Raw genomic sequence first — 25,835 nt, forward strand, 5'->3', positions numbered from 1 at the left:
AACTATAATACAAAGACAATCTGTCTGAATTAATTCGCACTGAGTTTGTACTTTGATGCACTTTGGAACAAAGTATCAATATTTGAAGTGAACAAATCCAGTTCTACTAGTGAAGCCAAAGACTTTGCTTTTCTTTTACTAAGTCATGAATATGCAAATTTGAAAATTATTCAACACTGCTGAATTTTCTGAGCTAAGCCAGCATTAAGATTACCCAAAAGGAAGTTCATCATTGGGGGGAACTGGGATCTCCACTAATCTTGACATTCTCATTGGGATTGAAAAGTTTTTTTTTTAATGAGACTTAAAATGATTAAAAATTCCTTCTTTCATAAACAGCTTCTTTTTTTTTTTTCTCATTCAGTCGAGAACCACAATGCCCGAACTTACCTTTTCACTAATAAGTGTACACAACTGTATGCATGGTCAAAAGCAATGTATTCTCTCTGTTTATAGAAAGAAAATTAGCTGGGATGTGGAGACAAACAGAGGATAAAGGCAATTACTCTACAACACTATTTATTCTACAAGCTCCTCTCAGTCTGTTTACTTTGCATATTTTCATTTTGCACACTTCCATTGCTTTTTTATCCCTGACCTGGTTGCAGATGGGTCTGTTGTCATTTGCATCCATAACTGAAACCTCCACTGCCGTGCTAGCGACATACAGGCCGTCGCTGGCAGTGATGTTGAGCAGATACCAGTCCTGCTGCTCACGATCCAGCAGACCACTCACGTAAACCTTCCACTCCCCCTGCACAAGGGCCAGGCCAAACACTCCCCGTGGATTTCCCCCTGGAGATTACACAGACGAGAGTTAAAGCGCTGACACTAAAAAGTGAAGAAAGGAGTGATGATGTATTGTATTAAATGTAAACAAACTGCAGGTCATTATTCATTCACAGGATGAATTGGCACAAGATTCTCTCCAACCGCACATAAAAAATGATGCAGGTACCCTTTGGTGCAATCAATAACCATCTTCATAATATAAACCAGACGGGTAGGGCAGCCGCCACGGCCCTTCAAAGTTTAAAAGTTTGACCTTTTATGACACTTTCATTGGGCCAGTCTCTATTTTTTAAATGCCAGAAAACAAGGACAAAATAAATCATCCACAATCATTATCATACAGCGTTCTGCAAACGGACGTGTTTGTACTCATTATCAAGGTCAGAGTTTTGCTGAAGAGGCCAAACAATGCTTTTCATTATTTTCATAAAAAAAAGAGTAACCACACAAAGGAAGAGAACTGCTGATGATCAATTTATCAAGTGCACTTCATCAGCAACACCTGTCGGCTAATTCTATCCATCAGCCATTGTCTTAACTACTTATCCACTTCAGGGTCACGGCGGGTGGGGGACTGTCCCAGCTGTCAAACCTTTTTTGCACCTAACTGTAGACTAAGTTTTTCTACAAAACATTTTTGTTTTATAGTATAATGGGCATCTTGAAATATTAAAATGAAAAAAAAATATGAAAAAAAAAAAAAAAAGGATTGCTGTGTTTGGCATTTGAATTCAAATTCATTTATAATTTGACCTTTGGAACAGAAACGTTATTAAGCCAATAAGCAATTTTTATGCAACACAGCCTCATCTCATTGCAAGAAGGACAGTTACTGCAGCACAGAAGGGGCAGCATCACAGTTATCTCAGTGTCCTCACCAGTGATGTAAAAGCTGACGAGGCGGTTTTGATCTGTGCCATCTCGATCTTTGGTTTTTAGAACAGCCACCACTTCGCCGAGGGGATCGCTCTCCTTTACGGCACCTCGGTAAAGCTCCCTCTCAAACAGCGGCGGGTTGTCGTTGACATCTGACACAGTGATGGTCACCACAGTGGTCGAGGAGAGAGGTAGTAACTCGCCCAGATCAGACGCTACTACTTCAAAGCTGTAGCTGGAGCAGGCCTCATGGTCCAGCTGACTCACTGTGGTGATCCAACCCGTTTTACTGTCAATGGCAAAGAGAGAACTCGTAGAGATAGGCCCAGAGAAGGAGGGGGCATCTCTTGTCAAGTCTAGATTGTAGGTGAGTAGAGGCCCAAGGCTGTAGATTACCTGCAATTCAAATAAAAGATACACAACATCCTTTCAAAGCGTCTGCAACTCTCTGACTTTAGAAAGATGATTGTTTTAAAATATCACAAATACACAATTTGACCTAAATATCACACACCTGCCCGTTAGAGCCCCAGTCTGGATCAAGAGCACGCACTTGGACCACTCTTGTCCCTACAGGCATCCCCTCCATCACTGTGGCCACATAGGTGCTGGTCTCAAACACTGGCTTGTTGTCATTGACATCTAGGATCTGTAAAACAAATCGGATTCAGTTTAACAAAATCTAAATATAACAAAAAAGCACAGCACAGTTACCTACTTCTCACTATTGTAATGAATTTATCAACAAAATCCCTCAATCTGCAGCATTATTCCATAAAATCAATTCATGCAGATTTCCCTAAAGATAACAATGAGTCTTAAATAGGTGATGTTTCCAGCTTACAGTATGTCTTTTTCACCATTAGCATTTATACATTGCTACACTGATATGTGTTGGTTTTGAGTTAGAAGATCCCTGACCCTCAGCGTACCTTCAGCAACAACAAGAAACTTATGAACTCAGTACATGTTTCTATCCACTGTTAGACTGCAGAGGTGGGAGTGGATGCTTATGATTAGACACTGGTATTTTTCCAAATCGCAAATTAAAACAGAAACAGAAATCAATGGCATTAAGTCATCAGAGGCAAACTGAAAAAGTGCATCACTGGGCTCTGCCTGGACCCCCAGATGATCCCCAATCAGCTCCTATGACAGCCTTTTTTTGTTCATAGTTTTTGATAAGTTCATATTACCTGTTGTGATATTAATTTTATCTGTGTTTCCATTTTCAGTTTATAACCTAACAGTTGAATAATGATTAAATTTATTTCAATTCAGCTGGAAAAAAATAAAGAAAATGCTACCGTTCTGTAGCGCATTTGTGATACTAACCTTAACCTCCAGATCTACAGTGGAGACAGACTCAATCAGGTCTCTTCTTGTTGTTGCTGCAACTTTAAAGCGGAAGATGCTGACCTCTTCATAGTCCAGCGGTTTAACCAGACGGATGAGACCTGTCTCCTTCTCCACCAGGAAGGTCCCCTCCTGGTTGCTGTCATGTGTCTCCCCTGTGACTGCAGTAAAGAACCCCGTCTGTCCAGCGCCCATGTACACAGACCCCAGAGCTGTTCCTACTGCTGTGTCCTCAGGGATAGTGAAGGAGTACTGAGGCTGGCTGAATGAAGGAACAAATGCATCTGGAGGGACAACGTGGATGAAGGCGGACACCAGGGAGTGCTTAGCTGGAGAACCGCCATCTGTGGCTTTGACGAAGAAGGACAGCACGGTGCCCTGGAGGTGGTCCACTGTGCTTTTAGTCATCATCCAACCACTGTCTGGCTCCACCTGAGCACCAGCAAAAATTGCAAATCAGGTTAAATCAGCTTTTAGGATTTTTTTTTTTTTTTACACTGTTAGCATTTGTAGTTATACAGTTAATTCCAAACCACCAGAGTTTTTGCTATTTTTTTTTATATCATCATGATTAATAGAAATAAAATATAAGCAGAATTTTCTTCACAGGTTTACAAACTGAACCACAATGCCCTTTGAGCATCAGCTGGATATACAGTACAGTATTTATATGCTGCAGCTGTACTCCTTTAATCCCATGGTGTTTAGTTTTATTTATAGCAAGAGCTCTTTATTTGTTTAATTGTATTTTTGAAAATTAACCACAGCATCAATCTTAATGCAACATCATTTTGATTAGATAAGTAAAAATACATAATCTACAGCAAACAGATGGCTTTTAATCCCCTGAAATGGGGAGGGAGTGTCATATGAAAACATTCCTTAATTGAAAATCAAGTTAACAGCACAGAGTTTGTGCTTTAATGAGTTTTAAATCAATTTGTTGCGGTTTGCATGCGGTTGCATTTTTATGTGCTTTCACGTATTACGCAGAGATTTAAGCACAGAATAACATTTTTATGAAGGAGAGTCACACAGAAGTTAAAGAGCGAAATGTACTGACCTCCAGCACATCAACCAGAGACAGGCGTGCCTCACTGTAAAGTGAGTAGGTGATCCTTCCATTAGACCCAGCATCTGGGTCAGTGGCCTGGATCTGTGTGACAAGTGAACCTTTGGCAACATTTGCTTTAATGCTCATACGATACTCCACTGCTCTGAAGCGTGGGGCGTTGTCATTCTCATCTGCAAGAACCACGCGTACGGTGCAAAATGATGCACGGCCTGGAAAATAAAAAGACATATTTTACATTTTTTAAATGTACAGTGGTAATACAGATGTAATTTGTAATGAGAATATGCTTAATATTACTAAATGTCCAGATATGTGACTTTATATATATATATATAGATACAAAAGTGATCGTCTCATGTGTGACAGCTACACTGCACTTCCCAAAAGCTATTCCCACTCATGCATTCATGTTCTCAAAATGTTTTAAATTTCCAGATTTAGAGGAGACTAATTTTTAACTTTTGAAGATGATTGAAGATGTCTTTGTCGGGGAAACAGTTACCTCCACCATCCAGGGCCATAACAGTTAGCACCATGTCCTTGTTAAGAGGATTTTCTCTGTCTAATTTCTGAACAGTGGATATGACCCCATCAGCATCAATGGTGAATTGAGTTTTCCCCAGGTCATTGATGAAGGAGTACGTGATCTGACCGTAAAGCCCGGAGTCCTCATCTGTTGCTCGAACCTGTATGTCCACACATAAATTCAGCAATATTCCTCATTACATGGTTCCATATTCATTAATGGTGCTTTGGTGAGCTGAAAACGTGAAATTACCTGAATGACCTTTGACCCTGCCGGCGCATTTTCCTGGACCTCGGCCAAGTAGAACCTCTGGCTAAACACCGGGCTGTACAGGTTAGCTCCCAGGACACGTACAATCACCTGTGAATCATGATTGCATCATCGCTCCATCATCATCATCCTCACTGTCTGCTGACATGTTGCTGTTGTTCATCCCGATAAACATCACTGGCTGATTTGCCAAACATGATCAAATGAAAAAGGCACACCAGTAGTACTGAGCGCACTGGGCTTGTGAATAATTAGCTACTGATTTGAATTACAGACCAGCCACATATACTGACACCTCTGTGAAGAACTGCTGTGGACATATTTCATGCATGTCAGAAGAATGGGATGAGGTGTTATTGCAACAGAAATGTGAGATGTATGACCCACCCTCCCCCACCACCAGCCCCACCCCCACCCCACCATCCCCCAATGCCCCATTTGTAATTACCACTAAGAGACAGATGTGAGTATTTTTTTCCAGCTGGCAGCTCATCCTCAAAGTAAATCTGATATGGCAAGACATTAACCTCCTACTGTGGAGCTTGCAGTCGTGAGAAACGGCGGTTACTCTGACAGCAGCAAAGGCTAATTTTGACAGGCTGGTGAAGAAGGTCAGCCCACTTTCTGTGTATAAGTACTACTGAGACTTAAAAAAGACCAAATCAGCTGACAGAACTAATACGCAACTGCCAAAAGTTGTCTCACCTGAGCAGTGCTGGTGAAGACTCCATCTGACACTGACACATTGAGTTGATACGAGAGTTTCATGCCTTGTCTCCTCTTGTTAGACAGACGAAGCACCCCCGTATCTGGCTCCATCATAAAAGTCATTTTCTCATTTCCTGAGAGAATACTGTACCTGAAGGCAGAAGAAGAGAGAACATGTGTTGCTTAAATTTTGCTCAGGAGATGCTCCAAATACAAATATCCACTTTTCTCGAGGAGTGCCGAGCCAAAACTGCTTGAGAAAAAATCAAAACAAAAACTGAAGAGAAACCGAATTTACATTCAGGATTTTATTAAACTAAAACACAACACTGTGCTTTTCAAAATACGACAAACTGAAAAATTCTGAAACGGGATTTTCACCTGGATTCAATGGTAAATTATTTCTAAAGACACTAAGTCTGTAACTTTTTAAAGCACCTTTTTCCTTACCTCAGCCTGCTGGCATCGCAGATGTCAGCATCTGATGCCTGAACACAAGTCACAAAGTGTCCTCGGGGAGCCAGCTCGCTGACAAAGGCCTCGTACAGTATTTGACTGAAATTAGGTGGGTTGTCATTGGTGTCAGTTACAGTAACAGAGACACTAACATCACTGCTAAGGGCAGGGTCTCCGCTGTCTGTCGCCCTGACAATGAAGTTGTGGCGCTGGATGAGCTCATAGTCGAGCAGACGTGCCGTGTATATCAGTCCGTTGTTACTGTCGATGCTGAAGTAGTCGGTGCTGTTGTAGATGTCGGATAGGATCTGGTAACTCACCACGGCATTCTTTTCTGTGTCCTGGTCCTGGGCAAACACCTACATGGAGAGTTACATTAAACTGTGTCCTGCCTCATGCATTATTCAAGATAAAGGCTCATTTGTTTACCCCACACATACTCTGTGGGTACAGCACCAATACTGAGGCCAAAATGAAAAAGTAAATAAAGTTGCAGATTTTTACTGAGACTAGGATAGAATGCCATCTGAAAACGTCTGTTCAACATTCAGCACGAACACCTTGTTGAGATGCTACTATATTTACAAAGCAGAGAATTCAAGTGGCTCATTATGAAGTAATAAAATACAAAAAAGTGAACTAATAAAAAGGTGTGATATCACATTAAAAGAGGAGGAGGAACAATTATATGGAAGCCAAGGGATCACCCATAGTGTTCCTAGCTTTGTTTAACTTCTAAATTAATCTTCTGTCTCCTGCCAGTGGAGTCTGTGCAGCTCTTTATAACATATAACTGACTGTCCTTTTTTATGTCTGTGAATTGAGTATTATAGCATCACCATTGGGCCAGAGATTATACATGCAATTTTTTTTTAATATATGTATGATTTTCAAATATGACGCATAGCTGGGCTCTTTCAATCATGTCAAGTTCATGCCACCCTTTGACTGCCATATTGGATATTATGAAACCACAAATAAAAATTAACCAGTTCTTTTGTCTGTTTTACCAGGCTCAACTTGTCACTTGTGTTAATGTAACTGATGTGACTGCCATATTTGATTTTCTCAACAGATTTGAACATTTCTAGCCCGCACCCCCCCCACCCACCCAATTTTCACTGAAACTGACAAAGATAACCTTCACACCAAGGACCACTGAGGTTATCAGACGGATTTCAGATTCTGTCACTTACAGCCACCAAGAGCTGTATTTTGATGACTGACTCAAGAAGATATGAGAACATTTTGAATTCAATAATGTGATGTTCTCATCTTCTAAATTTAAATATGTTCTTCACTGGAACAACAGAACTATTGTATTACTCCTTAAAGGTCAAGAGCCTCCGCTGGGAAATTTCTAGGCAAATATCGCACTATCTTCCCATGAATAAATGATCCATCCACACTGCTACTCAAGTGACTCTTAAGTGTAAACACTCATTCAGTTAGAGTACACACTGGACTGACTCAGTAAACACACACACACACAAACACACACATACACACACACACACACCTGTAAGACGGGCGTTCCAATCATGGAGTTCTCAGACAGCACAGCTGAGTATGAGGTGTTCAGGAAAAGTGGTGGGTTATCGTTCACGTCCAGCATGACAATGTCCACATCAACCTCCGACTTGGCTCCAGTCAGTGTATCTGTAGCCTTCACTGTTAAACGGTAATACTGTGTAGTCTCATAGTCTAATGGGTAAATCACACTGATGATTCCTGTGTCAAAGCCAATGTCAAACTGGAGGGAAGGGTCTCCATCTGTGATGGTGAAGATGACTCCCTGACCCTCAGGACTGCTGGCATTGATACATAAGACAGAGGTGGAGACAGCCAGATCCTCTTTAACAGTGACACCGTAGAAGGGCTTGTCAAATACCGGCATAGCTTTATTTACTACACTAACAGGCAGCTCCACTGTGCTGGACAGAGGAGGGAAGCCACCGTCGGTGGCCACGAGAATCAGTTTGTACTCTGCGTTAGATAAGTCCGCCTCGAAGGCTCTCTTTAAGGTCAGCTCTCCTGTCACAGGATGCACCTGCATGCAATTTATAGACATTAGTCCAACTCACAAATTTGCACAATTGTTACATTCTACTGCCTCCGATATGAAATATAGAAAGATGTATCTCTTACTTGAAAGTTCCTGTGCTGCTCCTTAAGGCTGTACGTCACTTGTCCATTCAAACCGTAGTCTTTGTCAGTAGCTGAGACCCTGAAAACAGTTGATCCTGGCTGTGCTTCGACCTGCACTACAGCGTAGTAAGGAAGGTTCACAAACTGTGGAGTATTGTCGTTTACATCCTCCACCTAGAAGGCAATTATTTTAAGGAAAATATAACGGGGTCATTTTAAAGCCGAGAAGGTTTAATAATGTTAAACCACGCAAAATAGGCACACAATATACACAAAATAATTTTTCTGACATTTCATATTATATATATAAAATATATTTAAAGCTTTCTTAACCAGCAGAACTGAAAACACAGGTGCTATAACAATGCATCCAAGTCTACATTAAGTGAGGAGGAAAGATTGCAAAAACAACAAAAAGAAACATTCTTGCACTCATTTACAAACACAGATGATTTCCACGCTCACCTGTACTTGCATGATCACCCTGGCCACCCTCAGTATTTCATCTTCTCTGCTGACCTCCACCACCAGGTTATAACTCTCCCTCTCCTCTCTGTCAAAAGGCACACCGGTAGTGAACACCGCTCCACAGGTGGGCCGAATGGCGAAACGCCCAACAGGGTTCAGCAGGGTGTACTTCAGTGGCTCATTGAGGCGGTGGCCAACTGTGCTCACCACAGTCACTAAGGTGATATTGGGTATGTTCTCTGGGATGGAGGCAGAGTAGACTGGGAAGTTGAAGAGAATTCCGCTGTCTATAGCTTCTCGGACAAGCACCGTGACCAGCGTCATGGTGGAAAAACGACCATCCCAAACCTTGAAGAAAGAAGGTATTTATGACAAATGACTGATAACTGGCTATTACAGGCAATATAATGCAGGAGGCTTTTTTTTATGTGTATTTGTAAAAGACTACAGGCCTTTATGTGTCTTAATAAAAACAGTAAATTCAAGATTGTGTAATCTTGGGACAAAAACCCGGAGTCATGTAGATGAAGTATTCTATCAAGTCATAGAATAACTTTGGGCGCTAGGTGCACAGTTCTGCACTGACCCAGGGATCTGACCTTCCAGTGTAAATCATTATTATGTTCACCCATCTTAGTCAAGATAGTGTCATGATGAAAAGATGTTCTAATGGTATGTTATGTCCACTAATGACCAATGACTTACCTTCACATTAAAGCGATAACGGTCTTTATTGAGATTCTGATTGATGACCGTCACAACTCCAGCGTATCGCTCAACCGAAAAATACTCCGCATTGCTGTCCACCAAAGAGTAAAGTAGCTGGGGTGTGATAGACTTGTCAGGGTTAAATGTGGGGTCAGAGGTCATATCAGGGTCAAAAGCCTTAACCTTAAGGACCTCGACTCCTATGTAGGTAGGCAAGAGGAGGACTGTCTCGTAAGTGTCCTGGGAGAACTTTGGGGGCGAGTCATTGATGTTGATCACCTAAGACGTGGTACACAGGGAGTGAAAATAATGTCTAAAAATTACTACAATAACACAGGACTCAAAGTGAGTCAAGAGTTGTTTATGAGACAATGAAAGCTGATTCACATGTTATTTACTTACCTCTATAACTACCTCTGCTGGGCTGTCAGCACTCCTGGGAGGCTGACCGCTATCTCTAACATGAACCCGAAAGAGGAACTCAGAGAAGGTTTCATAGTCCAGACTGGCAATCGTTCTAAAAACCATTCAAACAAAACCAATATATATCAGCTTATAATCAGGTGAATCAGATCAATACGGATGCACTTGGTCTGATATCTGCTCAGCACTGTCACCTACCGGATCGATCCAGTCCCCGAGTCCACGCTGAAGAACATGCGAGCAGTCTCATCGATGATCTCAAACACTAACAGTGCATTGTGGTTGCGGTCTTTATCAGTCGCCCGGATGACTAAAGGGTTACCGTCTTCTGCCAGGACCACACTGTTGATTGGAGCAGCCTCACTGACTACGCCTACATACCTGTTAGGAGAAAAAGGTAACACTCATGTAAGAAAATCAGATATTTCTTGAGGCAATCCTGAAAATCACTTTTCAGTAATCAACAAAGCTAAGCAAACAGCAACAGAGCAGCATAGTAGTGCCAAAGCTCTAGTTATCTGTAAATCAACTTTGACCACCACTAATACCTGATTTGTTGGAATACAGGTGGACTATCGTTGGCATCCCCTACTTGGATGATGACAGTGGTGCTGGACTCCACTCCAGCCATGCTCAGAGCACGCACCATCAGAAAGTAGGACGGTGTTTGCTGGCAAAACAAAGAAATCCAATCAGTAAAATTGTTCTCGCAAAACTTCATGTAGATACAGTGTTGAGCAAACCTTATTAGCATAAAGAATTATGTGACCCTGGCTTTAAAATTAATGCTATGGATCATTATTTTAATCAATAATCTTCAAGAAAGTGTAGTAAACAAAAACCAGATAACAAAAATAATACCAATATTTGGTGTCATCATCCTTTCCCTTTCAAACAGCACCATGTCCCCAAGGTACACTTGCACAAAGTTTCTCATGTTACCTGACCGACAGGTTGCTACAAGCATCTTGGAGAACCTGCCCGCAGTTTTTCTGCATATTTATGCCGTCTCAATTACCTTTTTCTCATTTAATCACAGGGAGTGATTAGATGTAATGTTGATCACGGCTCTGAGGGCCACACCATCTGCTGCAGCACTGCTTGTCCATTGTTGTTTTTGTTGCTGAATATAATTCTTTATGACTGACTGTATGTTTGGGTCAGTGGCACACTACAAAACGCACTAGGGACACAACAGATGCCCCTTGTGGCAATGGCGATGGATAAGCATCTATACATCTAATACAACTGAACACAACAACATTAACAAACCTCGAAGTCCAGCGGTTTGCGTGTAGTGATTACACCGGTGTGGTGGTTAATAAAGAAGCAGCACTCCTCGTTGCCTCTGGTGATGTCATAAATCAGTGCTGAGCGGCTAAGGGCACTAACAGTGATCACATATGTTCCAATTTTGCTGTTCTCCATTATCTGTAAAAGCATATGGCAGAAATATGCAGGTACATTTTAAGCACTTGAGTGAGTTATGTGGACAGTTTCCTTAAAGACACTATTTTTACCTCCTGTATATCTGTCTAGACATTTAACCTCCATACACACATACCGCCTTCAAGACTGTCTTTATTCCTTCTATCTCTCCCACCCTCTACAGCCTTCCCCCCTTCAGACAGTAATCTCTCTTATTTCTTTTTTTTTTTTTTTACCTCAGCCTGATACTCCTTCTGAGAGAATTTGGGTTTGGAGAAGTCAGAGAGGATCAAGGAAATGCGAACTGAAGCAGTGGCCATTAATGGAGGAAATCCACTGTCTGTAACGCGCACGCTGAGGGTGTAAAAGCCCAAAGAGGTGAGGTCCAGTTCCTTGGCAATGATGATAAGGCCTGTGGTATTATCAATGCCAAATACACCACCGGTGTTACCTGAAAGTAGCAGAGAGGTTACAGACATTGTTAAAGGTGAATGCACACTACCACACTGCTTAAAACACAAGCACAGATACAAATAAAAATGATAATAATTTTATTTTAGGTTGCACTGCACCTGCTTCTATAGTATAGGTGAGTTGTCCATTAATTCCATTGTCTTTGTCCAGGGCCGTCACCTGCACTACAGATGTACCTACAGAAAAAGTCTCATAGGCTGTAGCATCATATACAGTGTTAGTGAAGTAGGGAATGTTATCATTGGAGTCTTCCACTGCCACCAGGATACGAGCCAGGTCACGGTTAAATGGAAACTCCTGATCCTTGACCTACAGCAGCAAATGAGGGATGAATATGGATAAAGCTGTACAAGGTGATAAAAGAGCAAAATCAGCAGAAATTAAGTAAGGCAGACACAGTTGCCAGAATGGGCATCATTTATTAGATAGCACAGTGGCACATACAGACTCATAGTAAGTAACAGAATTTCTCCCACATCTCCTTTTCTCACCATAATAGTGAGGATGTGCTGTGTCCTGGCTTCATAGTCGAGCCTGTCTGCAGTGTAGATGACTCCTGTGCCAGGATTGACCCTAAACAGTCTCATACTCGCCGGGTCTACGCTGCCATAGATGGAGAAGCTCAATCGGGCACGCTCATCAATGTCTGATGCTCTAACCCGGAGCAGCTCCATGTCAACTGGTATATCCTCAGATACGCTGACGTCATAAGTCGGCAGAGAAAAAACTGGAGGGTTGTCGTTGCTGTCCTGTATTCGAATGAACACCTGAGTGACGAACAGACAGAAGAGGGAAATTTGCATAGTCAGCAAGTTATATACAGGCTGTGATCAGTGATAGGAGCCCTGGTGTCGAATTAGCTCTGGCAACTGACAGTCCTCGATCCAGTTGTAGAGTAATTGCAAGTCTCAGATACGACTGAAACGCTATTTGCATTAAGATGAGCCCCTACTTAAGGTAGACTTGTAAGCCAGACTGAGCATTGTCCAAGAAGCATGAGGTTCTTTTTGTATTTATATGAACACTTGACCTTTATTTGCTCAGAGTAATCCCATTAATCCTCTGATATCAAGGATTTTCCTTACAAGAAATACCCAGCAGGGCAGCCCAGGCAGAAGAACAGGGAATGTCAAAGCCAGGACAACAAAAGCACATTTCATAGTCAGTGTGAGATAATTTAAGAAAAACAGAGTGTGAGCACAGGAAGCGAAGCTGAGAGTAAACAGCTCCCCATGAAAAGAGGGAACAATCATTTAGTTTGATGTGGGTTTGGGGCGTATGAGAGGCAGAGCCAGTGCATAACAAATCAAAACTCTGTGCACCTGTGCTGTGGCAACGTTGGTCCCATCTGTCACCTGTACAGTCATGTTGTACACAGACTGCACCTCCGCATCAAGGGGCTTGGCCACGACTAGAGTCCCCACCCCCAGCTGGAGGTCAAACTGCATGTCAAAGCTCCCTGGAATAAATGAACACACACACACACACACACACACACACACACACACACACACACACACACACACACACACACACACAGTGTCAGCCATTTAGTATTCACATTGCATATTAGACTCAGGTGCTCTAAGTTATTACTGTGTAATTGTTTTGGCCAGGTGCCTCCGTCTGGAGCTGGAGGGACTGTGAAATAAAATGAACTGAAATGCAATGTGATGTAGCACCGAACCCACTTGGCAGCCTGAGAGCTGTTAACAGCCACACAAACATCTGTCTTATCACTCCAAAACACAACCCATCTCAGAGATCAAAAACCTGCAGCCGGGTCTTTTCCACGGGCGGTGAGTGTACAGTTTAAAGGCTTAATGTTTGATTAAAGTGAGGGAGGGGATTGATATGTGTTAGGTATTCGGTACCATCCTTCGTCTCATTCCAGCCTCTCTCTCTCTCTCGAGATATCTGGGAGCCTGAGCACCCCTCAGCATATGAATACTGATTGGGCATTTTTCACACAACCACTGATGCGTGTTGAGTGGGAGCAAAATACACGGTCTCGCTTTTTCTTTTCTTTTTTTTTTTGTTAGATTTTTTTTCTGGAGGAGCAGTGGGTCAATATTACACTCTGAGGGATCAATCCCACAGCACTAAGGAAAACAAAATTACAGTATCTAGTCACCAATTTCTTTTCCTCTCAGTGTCCTGTCAGGGTGGTATGATGCCTCGGAGTTCTGTTATTAAGCCAGTAGGAATAAACCAGAGAGGAAAGCCACATAAGAAACAACCATAACTAAAATCTCTCCCTTCTGTCTATATCACAAAAATCATATTCAGCAGCATAAAAGAATGATACAAAACAAAAATACATCCAAATATTTCCTTACTGCAATAAAAATATGATACATCTGAAATGACATTTTTAATATTAAAAAAAAAAAAATCAAATATAAAACTCAGAAACTATACATGCCCCCCAGCAAATGTAAGCAAAGCATTCAATCTTTTTTTCTGCTCTGGATTTGGTCTCCACCAGCTTCCAGAGGTAAAAACCTGCCTCTTCATTTGCTAAGCACTCCAGCACAGCTCCAGCTCCACAGCTGTTTGCTACGGCTGACAAATGATGCACACAGCAGTGAGAGTGATCCAAAATACTAATGCTGCCAGGACTGACAGCAAAGCAGCGTGCTAAAGCACTATGAAATTCTGTAAATCTAAGGAGCATCTGCAAATGTGGGTGGTAAATCTCTGTAGGCTCATCACTACTGTAAGAGAGATTCCGCTCACATTCCTTAGTACTTGTTTTAGTCACTGTAAGGTTTATGTGTAACTGCTGAAAAATAATAAGGTACACTTGAATTCAATCCTAAGTGGAAACATAAAAATAGCCAGGTGTTTTATACAAACACACCTACATAAGGGGGAGCATTACCATTACAGGCTGACTCTATCAGAACATATGTGCAGTAACTTGCCAAAATAGCAACACTGTAGCTGAACTAACAGCATAAACCAATCCTATGTGGGCAAAGATAACAAACTATATGCAAACTACATGTGAATTTGTGTGAGACTACTTTTTTCAAACTCAGATCAATCACACCTGTCTTTGGCTAAACAAAGTCACGGTACTGAGTGCTGCATTTCCTGGAAGTTCTTAATTTCTTCAAACCTGCAGCATTTGAGAAAAAGATGTGACAAAATTAGCTTTGACCCGACCTGTGTCCAGCGAGCAGTTTCTTCCACATGCATTCTGAGGAATGTAGAACATTTCTCTGGCAAGCCGTCCACCTTAAAGGTGAGAGAGGGGGGGAAAAAAGAGCATATAAATATTCATGAAGTCTGAATATCCTTGTGAATAAAGGTTTGGATGATTTATATACAGCACTGCAAAGCTGACCTCTTGACGTTTTTACATTTATATGTGTCACTAAGTAATACAAATTGACTTTTCATTAGACTACTTTAAGCTAAGAGTGGGTGATAAGAGCCCACTTCTGGAAGTTTGAGAGAAAAGATCCCCATGCTTTTACTTTATGAAAAAAAAAAATGTGAAAAATTAATAACCTTGTCTGTACAATTACTCAACTAACATTAACAGTAAGTAACTTACATTTTCTCTATCCATTTAAAAAGAATAATCAAATAATAAACTCATTTTTCACATTTCTACAATTTTTTTTAATATGTACTATCAAAAAGAAATTAATATTTCTTAGTTATCTTTGAAAATCCGGGCTGTTTTATACCGGCACACAGGTATATATTTCCACAAAAAATTCTTTTCATTTTCATTCCTTTTTGCTTGCCAACATGTGTTTGGGTAAATATGCCATTAAGAAGTGATATCTTTTCTATAGAGAATTCACTTTTCTCTGTGTAAAAGTAATTTCAGATACATCTCTAGTGTGCTGACTCTGGCTCGTCCAGAGCAGATGTGATAAATAATAAATAAATTTAAAAAAGCCAAATATTGCGCCTTAAATTTTTAAATTCAATAAAACTGAAATTCAAAGTACAAATAATGATTTGGAAACCAGTACAATTCAAACATTAACATTATCAATAAACATTTTGGGGGTTTTTTTGCTACTGTAACCACAAAATTTTTATTTTTGTTGACTTCATGAGAAAAATCTCAAATATGTACTGCTCTCTGGCCTGTCTTACCGACGATACTGAACCAGACACGTGTGCTGGACTGGCTCACAGCCACGACTCCCACTGGCTGGGCAACAGCAGCTGTCTCAGAAACGGAGAAATTGTAGTACCGCTGGGTGAACAGTAGGGGCACTGGTGAGGGGGCAGGTTTACGAATCCACTCTACATGAAGGTTAACAGTAGACCATAATGGTGAATCACCACTGTCCTCTGCTTTTATCTAAGACAAAGAACAATACAGAGAAATTAGATATTGAAGAAGCAACACGAGCTCACACATGTTGGAGGATTTAGCTACTTGCTCAGGTATTAGTATGTATGTGTTCAGGCCAAGCAAAAATTGAGAGTCTATTAGAATTCTTTCCTCTCCACTTCACAGACTGTCAGACCTACACTCATAATCTATACTGATCACTGCTACACCGACACTGCACCTAGAGTGAATTAACTGCACCTACAGCTTAGCAATAACATCCCATCCATACAAAAACTGAATACCCCTACCTGACTTCCAATAGCTTTCTCTTTTTCACAGCCAACACAAATACAATTAACCAAAATAAATCAACTAAAGTGTACTGTAAGAGAAATCAGGTTTGTGCAGTGCACAAATATGGACACAAAAACATGCAATTTGTGTTTGTTTTCGTTTGGAATATTAGTCTGACCATGATAAGCACAGGTACCCTTTAATGCCAGATCAACAAAGATCTATGATGCTACCTGGAATCCATCAACACAGCTCCACCCCCACCAGCCCCATCCCACAACCCCCCCACATCCTGCTGCTGAATTTATTGGCAATAGAATAAAGTGTGTGCTCCAAAATCTGGGCTTTTGCCTGATGAAACATGGCAAAGTTACTGCATTTGCTTCTGCCAACTTTCCCTGAAAGCAGAGCCTTAAGATCTAACTATCTAACACTGGCCGTGATTAGTTTGTAAGAAACTGAATTGATAAAGCAGCGCTCAAGACATGGAAAGAAAGCAATACTGTGCCTTAAAGTCTTATCTAAAGGAAGGCCATGTACAGCAATTCAAATTGTTGTTCCTGAGTTCTGTTTTGTTGGTCATATTTCCCCACACAACCAGAGACTGAACATCATTAAAAAAAAAAATACAGACGCCCTTTGAAAAACAAGAATCACGTTTGTAGTTTCTGAACTCACAGTGAGGATGTCATAGCTGCCTGCTGTCACCATCTTCTTTGATGACACCATAGCAGTCCTGGGGTCAATACTGAACTTTTCATCCTCATTACCGCTAATAATGCTGTAGGTGATGTTGCCGTTGGCGCCATAATCACGGTCATAAGCAAAGACACGGTACACGGGCTCCCCGCGTTTGTTCCTGTCTCGTTCGGGCAAGCTGATGCGGTAGGTGACCTCTGGGAAGGTGGGCGGGTTGTCGTTCTCATCCTGGATGTGAACTATGACCCACACCGTAGACTGGCGAGTGGTCACTGGGCCATCTATTACTGTAATCTGAGGAAGAGGTGAACACACATGCATGGGATTTTACTGGTGAGTGCATACATTTTATTGGCACCGTAAATCTTGCTCACACTGTGTGAGGGCAGGGCCACGTGTGGCTGAGCTCACGGGAAATCTCTTTGTATTATTGATCCCCTGGAGGCGGTGGCAGAGGGCTGATCACTGATCAATCGGATCAGATAAGCTGGCAGCAATAGTGTTCACCCCTGGCTCCTCACTAGGCTATTAATTAGAACAGTGTTTTAACAAAACCTTCTTTATACCCAGTGGTTAAAGTCCCTTTGCAGGTTGACCAGAATAGTACTTTTTTTTCCTGTTAGATGCCACTTTTCTTTCTACTGTTGCTTTCACTTCGTAGTGTGCTGCCATACATTTATTGAGTGCGGGAGCTAAACAAAGCAGCATGAGTCTAGACAACTCAATTTGGCAATTCAGGCATACAATACAATACATAGCAAAAACACACAGCTACAATCATGTGGGTCAACTGCAGGTTATTTCATTCCATTTTGTAGAAAATGGAAACTTATTCAACAGCATTTAATAAGTTGTAAGAGGAGTCTGGGAGAATAGAAGTTTGTTCATGTCCACAAAGTCAAGAATCTCTGATTATCAGGTTCATCTGCATGCAGAGCTGCAGGAGCAACAGAAATGGTAATCACAGAGCTATCTGTATGCCTAGTGTCTGCACTTATCAAATACCGGGCAGACTAGCTCCTCTCCTCCCTGTTCCCGTCCTGAGTGGAGAAGATAACCAATGATGAATGATTACATTTAGAAAATCTTAAACCTGGGGCCCAAAACTACAGCCATTCATCACAGTTTATGGAACCTTGAGGGTCTGCCAGAGTTGTCCTCCACCCTGTCTTTGTTAATAGTGGGTTGTGGCAGGTGCCAGGGCTGGATAACTAATAACAATATGAACCTGTGAATACGGTTCAGGTTTTACTGTACCTCTAAAAAGTGTTCTGCCTGTTGTTCTCTGTCTAGCTTCCTCGCTGTTGTTGTGATGAGACCTAAAAATCATAAGAGAGCAACTTTAAAATAAATACAAACACAGATTTGCATAAAATAAATAAAAACGGCTGTTATCGCTTGCGCTGTGCATTTATTTTATGTGACAATATGCACTTACATCACAGAAAATCATCAAAAATCATTAAATCAACCTTATTTAGTGCATTTCATGCAAATGTGTGCACACATGCATGAATGTCCAAAAAAAAACTACACGCTGCAACCCTGGCTGGGGCATTCCCATCGAGCACAAATGGTCCTGGGTAGCAGAGGGTCATTCAGTTGGCCAGCAAGCCACCAGGACAGAGGGAGAGAGGGTGAGTCCACTGATAATAGCTTTGATCGATCCAGTTCGTTCAGATGATGGTTGGATGGTGTGACAAACTGTAACAGGCTTCACTGGAAATCACACAACGACAGCTCCATATTCCCCTGACACTATTTGTTCTCTCATTTGATTTAACCATTAGCTTACTTTCACTGTACAACTACAAAGGTCCTCCACCCCCACATTTCCACTTACTTCATAGGATTTTTTTTTAGAATATGCTTCATTGATTTACTTTCAATTCCTGGAAACTTTTCCTAATGCTAATCCAAAACTCTGCTTGCCTAAATGATTTACAATGAGGGCATATGCATTTGTCCCTAATAGGAAGGTAAGCCTTTACAAAGTAACTGAATCTGTGCAATAACTGCCAGATTCGGTCAGCGAAAACTTTAGGAATTAAACAAAAAGCTCCTCAGACATTATTCGTACTAACAAGGAAGAAATATAAGCATTGATCTATAAGCAGATTCAGCCTATTAAGATATCGTAAGTCAATATTTGTCTCAGCCTGGAGCTATTTTACCCTAAGACGCACAAACAAATGCAAGGGGAAAAACTCACAGACGATTCTTGTTTTAGCAAAAGAAACAAACAAACAAATACTTCTGTTTGATGCTCAGCAGCATTCCTGTTTACACTCACAGCAGGTGTATATAATTAAAGAGTAACTGCATTCCTCTGCAACTAATGACATCCACACACACACACACACACACTAACCAAAAAGTATATATTGTGAAAAATCACTCTGAGTGCACTTTTATGTGAAGTTGTGTGCTTGACTGGTGACTGGTGGTGCTTGAGTGTTTTTGTTTCAGTGTAATGAAGCGTTGCAGAGGGGTAGGATTAGTCTGGGTGCCTAAAATGCTGTGCAGTCAACGCTCAATGGATAGACTAAAATCCTGGTGCGCACTCACACACACACCCATTCACACATTCCCAAGCTTGCGCATATCACAGTGTCACCTTGAGCTTGTTATGCAGGCTAACTTCAATTAAGCAAATTAGGAGTAAATCTAGAGCAGCGGTCACAAGCTCTGGGAGACAGACTGGAAGGAGGAGGTGGGGCTTGTTCAGCAGAACACTGCGCGAATAACAACTCTGATAAAAATCAATGATCTACAGCTTGCAGCACATCTGCACTCATACTACACTCAGTTTTAATTGGACAAAGAAACAATAATTGTAAATGTCCCCACCCACCTACTTTCACACCCACACACAAAAAAGTGATGGCTCAGTGGGCTGTCTCAAATTGTCATACCAACTTCAGCTCATTGCTTTCTTCTTAGCCACATAAGCGCTCATTTATTTTCTAATTCGAGCAACATTAAAAATACAAATTCTAGATTTCAAATTAGAAATATTCATATTAGAACACTTTCCGTTTTTTTGATCCCTTTGTGACATATGGTAGAAATCAAAATCAAATAGTTCATTAGGCAGATGAAATCAGAAATTTAGCACCATCTGTATCACAAAATTAAGTCTAACAGGTGCTACAATAGCTTCTGTATGAACACAACAGCAACACATTATTTAACTGGGACTGCTTCCCTTCTTTGTTGGATATCATAACAAAGTGGAAAATAGTGCTTTTTGCGTTTCCATTTCTATTTTAATTTTTCCACCATAGATATATGTATCTTTATCGACATTCTTGGCATTTGTCTGCTAATATGGGAGAATTCAATGGGGAGATTTCATAAGTTGCATGAATGCTGTATAAATTATCTATGTATAGCAGACCAAAAAGAAATATGTCTTTGACCCAGATGTGCCCAAGTGTCCTGGTATAACAAACCAACTCAATCAAACAGAAGGTTGTTTAAAAAAAAGAAAAAAGGTCACACAGCCACCATGGCACTCTGCAAACATGCACGCTTTTACAAGAAGCGCTCCATCTCACACCCTGTGTCAACACTTATCTGTTCTGTTTTCCTCCCCAAAGGAGGTAGGCTTCACTCACTCAGCCAGAGACAAACTGACAGCACTGTAAGCTGTCACAGCACATTTACACACTTTGCACTCATTCAAAGTTTTGCTTCAATACATTTTGGGAATTGTTGTGGTACCTCAAACCCATCAAAATGAAACTTCCAGAGTAAACTTGAAAAATATGTTACTTTCAAGGACCCCAAACCTAGTTTTGAAAAACAATCTAAAACTTCAAGAAGTTTTTTTCAGCAGTTCAGGTTATAGTTTTGCTGGCACTTGCTTCCTGAAAGCAAATCAATCAGCTAGATTTTGTTTATCCAATGAAATCACTCTGGTACATGGAAAGTTTCTGACTGTGTAAACAGTGAGGATTGATTTAAAACTGAATGCATCTCCCCATTCATGCATGTCTTATTACCAAACCAACACGGTGGCACTGTCACTCACAAAACAATGGGAATTATGGTAATGATGCATTCAAATTCAAACCTTGTGACTGTGTTTTCCGAAAGCTGCAAAGTCAAGTTTATCCACAAAAGAAAACACAATTTTTGTGTTACTTAATGGGCTTTGGTAGGCTGGCGGAACCCAGCGTTTCTTTTGAAGTTCATTTATCACACTGGGAACAATACTGTCATCAATGAGTTTCTTTGTATAAAATTAATGACTAACAGATAACAAAATGCTGTGGGTCTTTGACGGAGACAGAAAGCTGGGCTCATATGGCTAAAAACTCTCCCCTGTGGCATGCACACAGACACCAAAGAAATACAACTCACTCACTCACTCACTCACACACACACACACACACACACGCACACACACACACACACACACACACACACACACACACACACACACACACACACACACACACACACACACACAAAGGCAAATTATTTTTACACAGCTGTGTGTTGCGGTTGTGGCGTCATCTTTATTGACTCACTGCAACAGCCCCAACAATGCTGTAACCAATTAATCCATTAATTAAATTACCACACAACGTCTCTTTCTCTCTAACACATACACACATTATTTGTAGCTACAGCTCCTGGATGTGTGTGTTGGACTCTGCTGAAAAATAAATGCACTGACTATGATTTTGAACCTGCATTAACAGCATTAACATCAGTCGTTGCACACTGACTCACTCTGACTCACTATTACAGGTAAAAGTGTGCGGTCAAATACTCAATTTTACTCAGGATCTGCATGGCAGTCATAATAAGAGCTGTTTGAATTCTTTAAATACTAAGGAAAGGTGCTTCAGTGCTCCCTTTATTACCTCCTTTAGAATGATATACACAGGGCCATCCTTTTTGAAAGGAAAGAAGATAATTACATGGCATACCCATCCAACCATTCATGAAAATGATCAATAAAACTGACAAAGTGATGCAGATCATTTAAATGTTAATTATGGATCCATTTTCCATTTCCATGAACTGCTGATATGTTTTGAATTTTCATCAACTGGCTGTTAAACCCACAGCTGAACTATGAACATTACGCTGCTGTAATGAAATCTGCTTCTGAAAAACGCAGATTTCTATAAGCTCCCCTAATCAAGCTTATGAGCTACAATAAGTGTTCAAAGTGCGTTTCACTATTTTTGTTTTGTTTGTTCGTTTTTACTGCAGGTCAGCTAGGATAAGTGATGGATGCAGGGAATTCTACTTTAGTTATAGGAATCCTAAACAAGCGAGAGGAAATGAGTCATACAGAATCCTTTTCCAGCAGGAAAAAAAAATAGGAATAATTTATAAGCTATATGTTCCTTTGTCTTTAAAATTCAAACCTTTGTAATTAACTTCTTGTTCTTGCTTATCTAACCTGCATGAAACAGGCTAAACGAGTTAAATAAGATGCACATTTTGTAGTCTATCTTCTGGACATTGTAGTTTCAATATGGCAGAAGTGACAATTTCCACCAAGATCAAGGAAAACTGATTAGGAAAAGAAGGAAGGAAGTAATTTTTTTTTGGCCTATTCAACCAAACCCTATATGTGAGAATGCCTGTGTTGGATACAGTTTACATATTAATGAGTTTGTGAGGATCAGCGTGTCTGTAATGGGATCAATATTAGTCTTCTCACCCCATTTGAGCCCAGTCCACCTCCCTACATAGTGTCAATATTATAGCCATAATGCACAGAGGAATATTCAGAGGATTAGAGGACAGCACATGGAAATACCCTTAACATTTACAAACAAGGTGAACATGCAGCAGCATACCATTAGTGAATTCTTTCTATTATAATCTTGATCTCTGAGGTCCTGCTGCAGTGCATATAGGCCATCCGATTTAGATTAATTTACTGACATTTCTTTGAGTCTGAAGAGTTGTCCCTGCAACAGCTGAATGAAAGGTTCACATTTGGCTTTTGTTGCTTATTAGAACACTCACGACTTAATCTAGGGCAGAGACAGCAAAGACTTTACAATGTTTTTTTTTCTTTTTTTCCACTGGATTTGAATAAAACATTTAAACTCTTCAATAATTCTTTAATAAAAGCTTCAAGCAACGCTTGTACTGAGAATGCACGGGGACATCCCTAGACTTCAATCTTGGCAGTCAAAACTGAAATACATCAAACTTACTATTTATGTATTTATTTGATTACATTTGTATTCTTCAGAAACATTTTGGGTATTCTTCTCATTTTCAGATGTGTCCATTTTGTTACTATAAATTGATTATTCATTTAAATTTTTTGAAATATTTATTATAGAGCATTATTATACACAGTCTGTTAAAAATATAAAATAAACGGAGACTTTGACAAGGATCCTACGACTTTTACCGGCATAATGCTGTGAGTTGATATTCAGTTGACAGGCTGTCGCTATAAATCATCTTTCACAAAACTCTTAAAAATGCATGAGAAATTCAAATGTGTTAAGAAATCTAAAAAAGATTTTGCCAGCACGGAGCACGCACCGACGCACAGGAAAAAGTACAACTTTTAAAAACATTTGGGCAATGTGTTAAAACGCACAAAAATATTTAATAAAAACAATGAAAGTCTGAAAAAAAAATGCAGAGAACAGGCTCTAAAGTTCCGTTGTTTTATCTTAAATGTAAAATGTGGACTCCTCTGAATTTACAACCCAAAGTCTATTTACAGATCTTCTACTGCATATGTGAAAAAAATATATAAAGCCTCGTGTGGCCTCAGAGGAGCTATGATAAATCTGATAAATTGCCTGATAAATATAAGGCAGTGACAGTTGGGGCTCCAGACTGAACCTGAAAATGACAAAATCTTTGGGGTATAGAGTAAGAAAGCCGTTAGATCACCATACGTCTGTGGCCTCATTTTTACTGGAGTCTCCCGGGGTTGAAAAAGGAAGCCAAATGTAGAAATGCCAAAAATGGTTTGCCAGTCGCTGGGTCCAAAAGCAAGTCAATCTATATATCTCGTTAAAATGCTCAGCTAATAGAGATAAATAATGCAGCCTGGTGCAAACAACAGTTTTTGTCTCTATGGTTAATTTTCTGCTACATAACAACTGTATGCAGTGTTGATATTCAAATAAATCATCTGTATAATTGCATTAAAGCACAAGTTTATATTTATTAATGGGAATGGCCACTTTTATTTAAAGCTGCAGTTTTGTCTTTTTAACCTTTGGTTTTACAAAAACCAAAGTATTTGCAGTTCAGTTTTCCTGGTCCTTACTGGGGATGTTCCTGGTGACTAATTTGCTAGTCGTTTACATGAGAGGCAAAAATTTGACTAAAGGACAGAAAACCTTCCTAAAACATTTAAAACTAAGCACACTTTAAATGGACATGAACTGACCAAATTGACCAAACAAATATTTTGTGTGTATTTTAGGAGCTATATGGAAATGTTAAATGCATTACTTATTTATAAAACCATGTTTAAATGTGGCACTTTACATCTGGTTTAGCTAATTTTAGCAGTCCTAGTAGCAGTAGTCTTGGTTTCCTCCATGCTAGCATCCACGTCCAGGTGCAGAATATGTATATATGTCGCTTCAGTTTATACTGGCAAAGCCTGACAGCCACTCTTTTCTTGTTACATCAAAGTATTGCAGAAGAGTGCTGGTTAACACGGCCATCGTCTTTACTTTTTCCCCTCGCTTGTTTACAACTGCTTTTCACAGTGAGAGAGATGGAGGCTCAGCCATCAGACTACCATTGTATATTAATGAAATAAGAATAATACATGTAATGAACTAGTATTTCTGACACTGACTAGCAAGGGAAGGAACATTTAAACATCTAGTCGACCAGTCGTGCACATGCCTAGTCAGTATATTTGTTCTACACTTTCTCTGCTAGCTAAACTTAGCATCCCATTTAACATCAGAAATAATTATAGTCATCTCGCCAACCAAACAAGAGAGCCATTAGAAACAATAACTGATCCTCAGCATTTTCTGATGGCCATAATGCTTTAAGGCTTCAAAACAGTGGTCAACAAACTAATGGATGGCAGCATGGAAGGTACGTCTATCTTTTATAAACAGTCTATGGCTCAAGGCTATATAAGCAAAACCCACCAGCAGTGAGGCTGTCTTCTTATATCTATTTTGATCTTTTTTCAAAGCGAAAACCAGGAATCTGACAATATTATAGGAGTTCAATGCCAAATTAGTACAGCACCTTTAAATATACATTAATCCCAGTGCAATTAAACAACATAAAAAAAGAAATATCTACTGAATAATACATAAATCACTGTGTTTCACCATGCAGTTAGACTCTAGTCACAGACACAAACAAGTACACTGGCAAAGAAGTAAAATTATTCAATTAATGCTTTATACACATTCACCAACTTAAATCTCTCGTGCAGTATTTCCCTCAGATACTCTAAGCAAAGTTAATACACAACTACAGGCGATCTGAGCATCATTTCACAAGCCCAGAATGTTTAAGACCCTGTGCTGATCCAATATATAATAGAGGGCTTATGGTGAACCTCTATCATGGTTGGTATTTTCTCAATAAATCCTAATTCCAAATTGAAAGTAATACGCCTCAAACCTTAGCCAGCTTCAGTTTTTTTTTTCTTTAACTTTACACCTTTTTGACTTAACATTTCAATACATATCAAAAGCAATGAAATACAACTGCTGTGAATAGAAAGTGAATAGCTCAGAGTAATATCAGCTAGAAGCTGCATGCTGTTATGTGAGATACTCTTGTTTGTTCTCTGTCATACAGCTCTTATCCGTGTAATATCTGTTGTTCTGTTT

At 40.2% G+C, this 25,835-nt stretch overlaps 1 protein-coding gene across 1 annotated transcript in view; it reads right to left on the reverse strand.

Moving 5' to 3' along the window:
* The window catches only part of fat3b (FAT atypical cadherin 3b), a 61,773-nt gene that overhangs the window by 22,688 nt on the left and 13,250 nt on the right, over window positions 1–25,835 (reverse strand). Inside the window, exons 7-31 of the mRNA XM_030745992.1 lie at window positions 18,268–18,329; window positions 16,990–17,304; window positions 15,831–16,041; window positions 14,880–14,951; window positions 13,031–13,167; window positions 12,200–12,475; window positions 11,807–12,017; window positions 11,471–11,685; window positions 11,079–11,237; window positions 10,355–10,476; window positions 10,005–10,187; window positions 9,786–9,900; window positions 9,381–9,662; window positions 8,673–9,023; window positions 8,208–8,381; window positions 7,579–8,109; window positions 6,054–6,418; window positions 5,601–5,754; window positions 4,878–4,985; window positions 4,602–4,785; window positions 4,088–4,308; window positions 3,004–3,456; window positions 2,183–2,317; window positions 1,671–2,064; window positions 599–795 (exon numbers count right to left, since the gene is read on the reverse strand). Coding sequence (XP_030601852.1) covers window positions 599–795; window positions 1,671–2,064; window positions 2,183–2,317; window positions 3,004–3,456; window positions 4,088–4,308; window positions 4,602–4,785; window positions 4,878–4,985; window positions 5,601–5,754; window positions 6,054–6,418; window positions 7,579–8,109; window positions 8,208–8,381; window positions 8,673–9,023; window positions 9,381–9,662; window positions 9,786–9,900; window positions 10,005–10,187; window positions 10,355–10,476; window positions 11,079–11,237; window positions 11,471–11,685; window positions 11,807–12,017; window positions 12,200–12,475; window positions 13,031–13,167; window positions 14,880–14,951; window positions 15,831–16,041; window positions 16,990–17,304; window positions 18,268–18,329 — 5,627 coding nt within the window. The remainder of the gene's footprint in view (window positions 1–598; window positions 796–1,670; window positions 2,065–2,182; window positions 2,318–3,003; window positions 3,457–4,087; window positions 4,309–4,601; window positions 4,786–4,877; window positions 4,986–5,600; window positions 5,755–6,053; window positions 6,419–7,578; window positions 8,110–8,207; window positions 8,382–8,672; window positions 9,024–9,380; window positions 9,663–9,785; window positions 9,901–10,004; window positions 10,188–10,354; window positions 10,477–11,078; window positions 11,238–11,470; window positions 11,686–11,806; window positions 12,018–12,199; window positions 12,476–13,030; window positions 13,168–14,879; window positions 14,952–15,830; window positions 16,042–16,989; window positions 17,305–18,267; window positions 18,330–25,835) is intronic.

This window comes from Archocentrus centrarchus, chromosome 14, assembly GCF_007364275.1.
Source record: "Archocentrus centrarchus isolate MPI-CPG fArcCen1 chromosome 14, fArcCen1, whole genome shotgun sequence".
NCBI classification, from domain to species: Eukaryota; Metazoa; Chordata; class Actinopteri; order Cichliformes; family Cichlidae; genus Archocentrus; species Archocentrus centrarchus.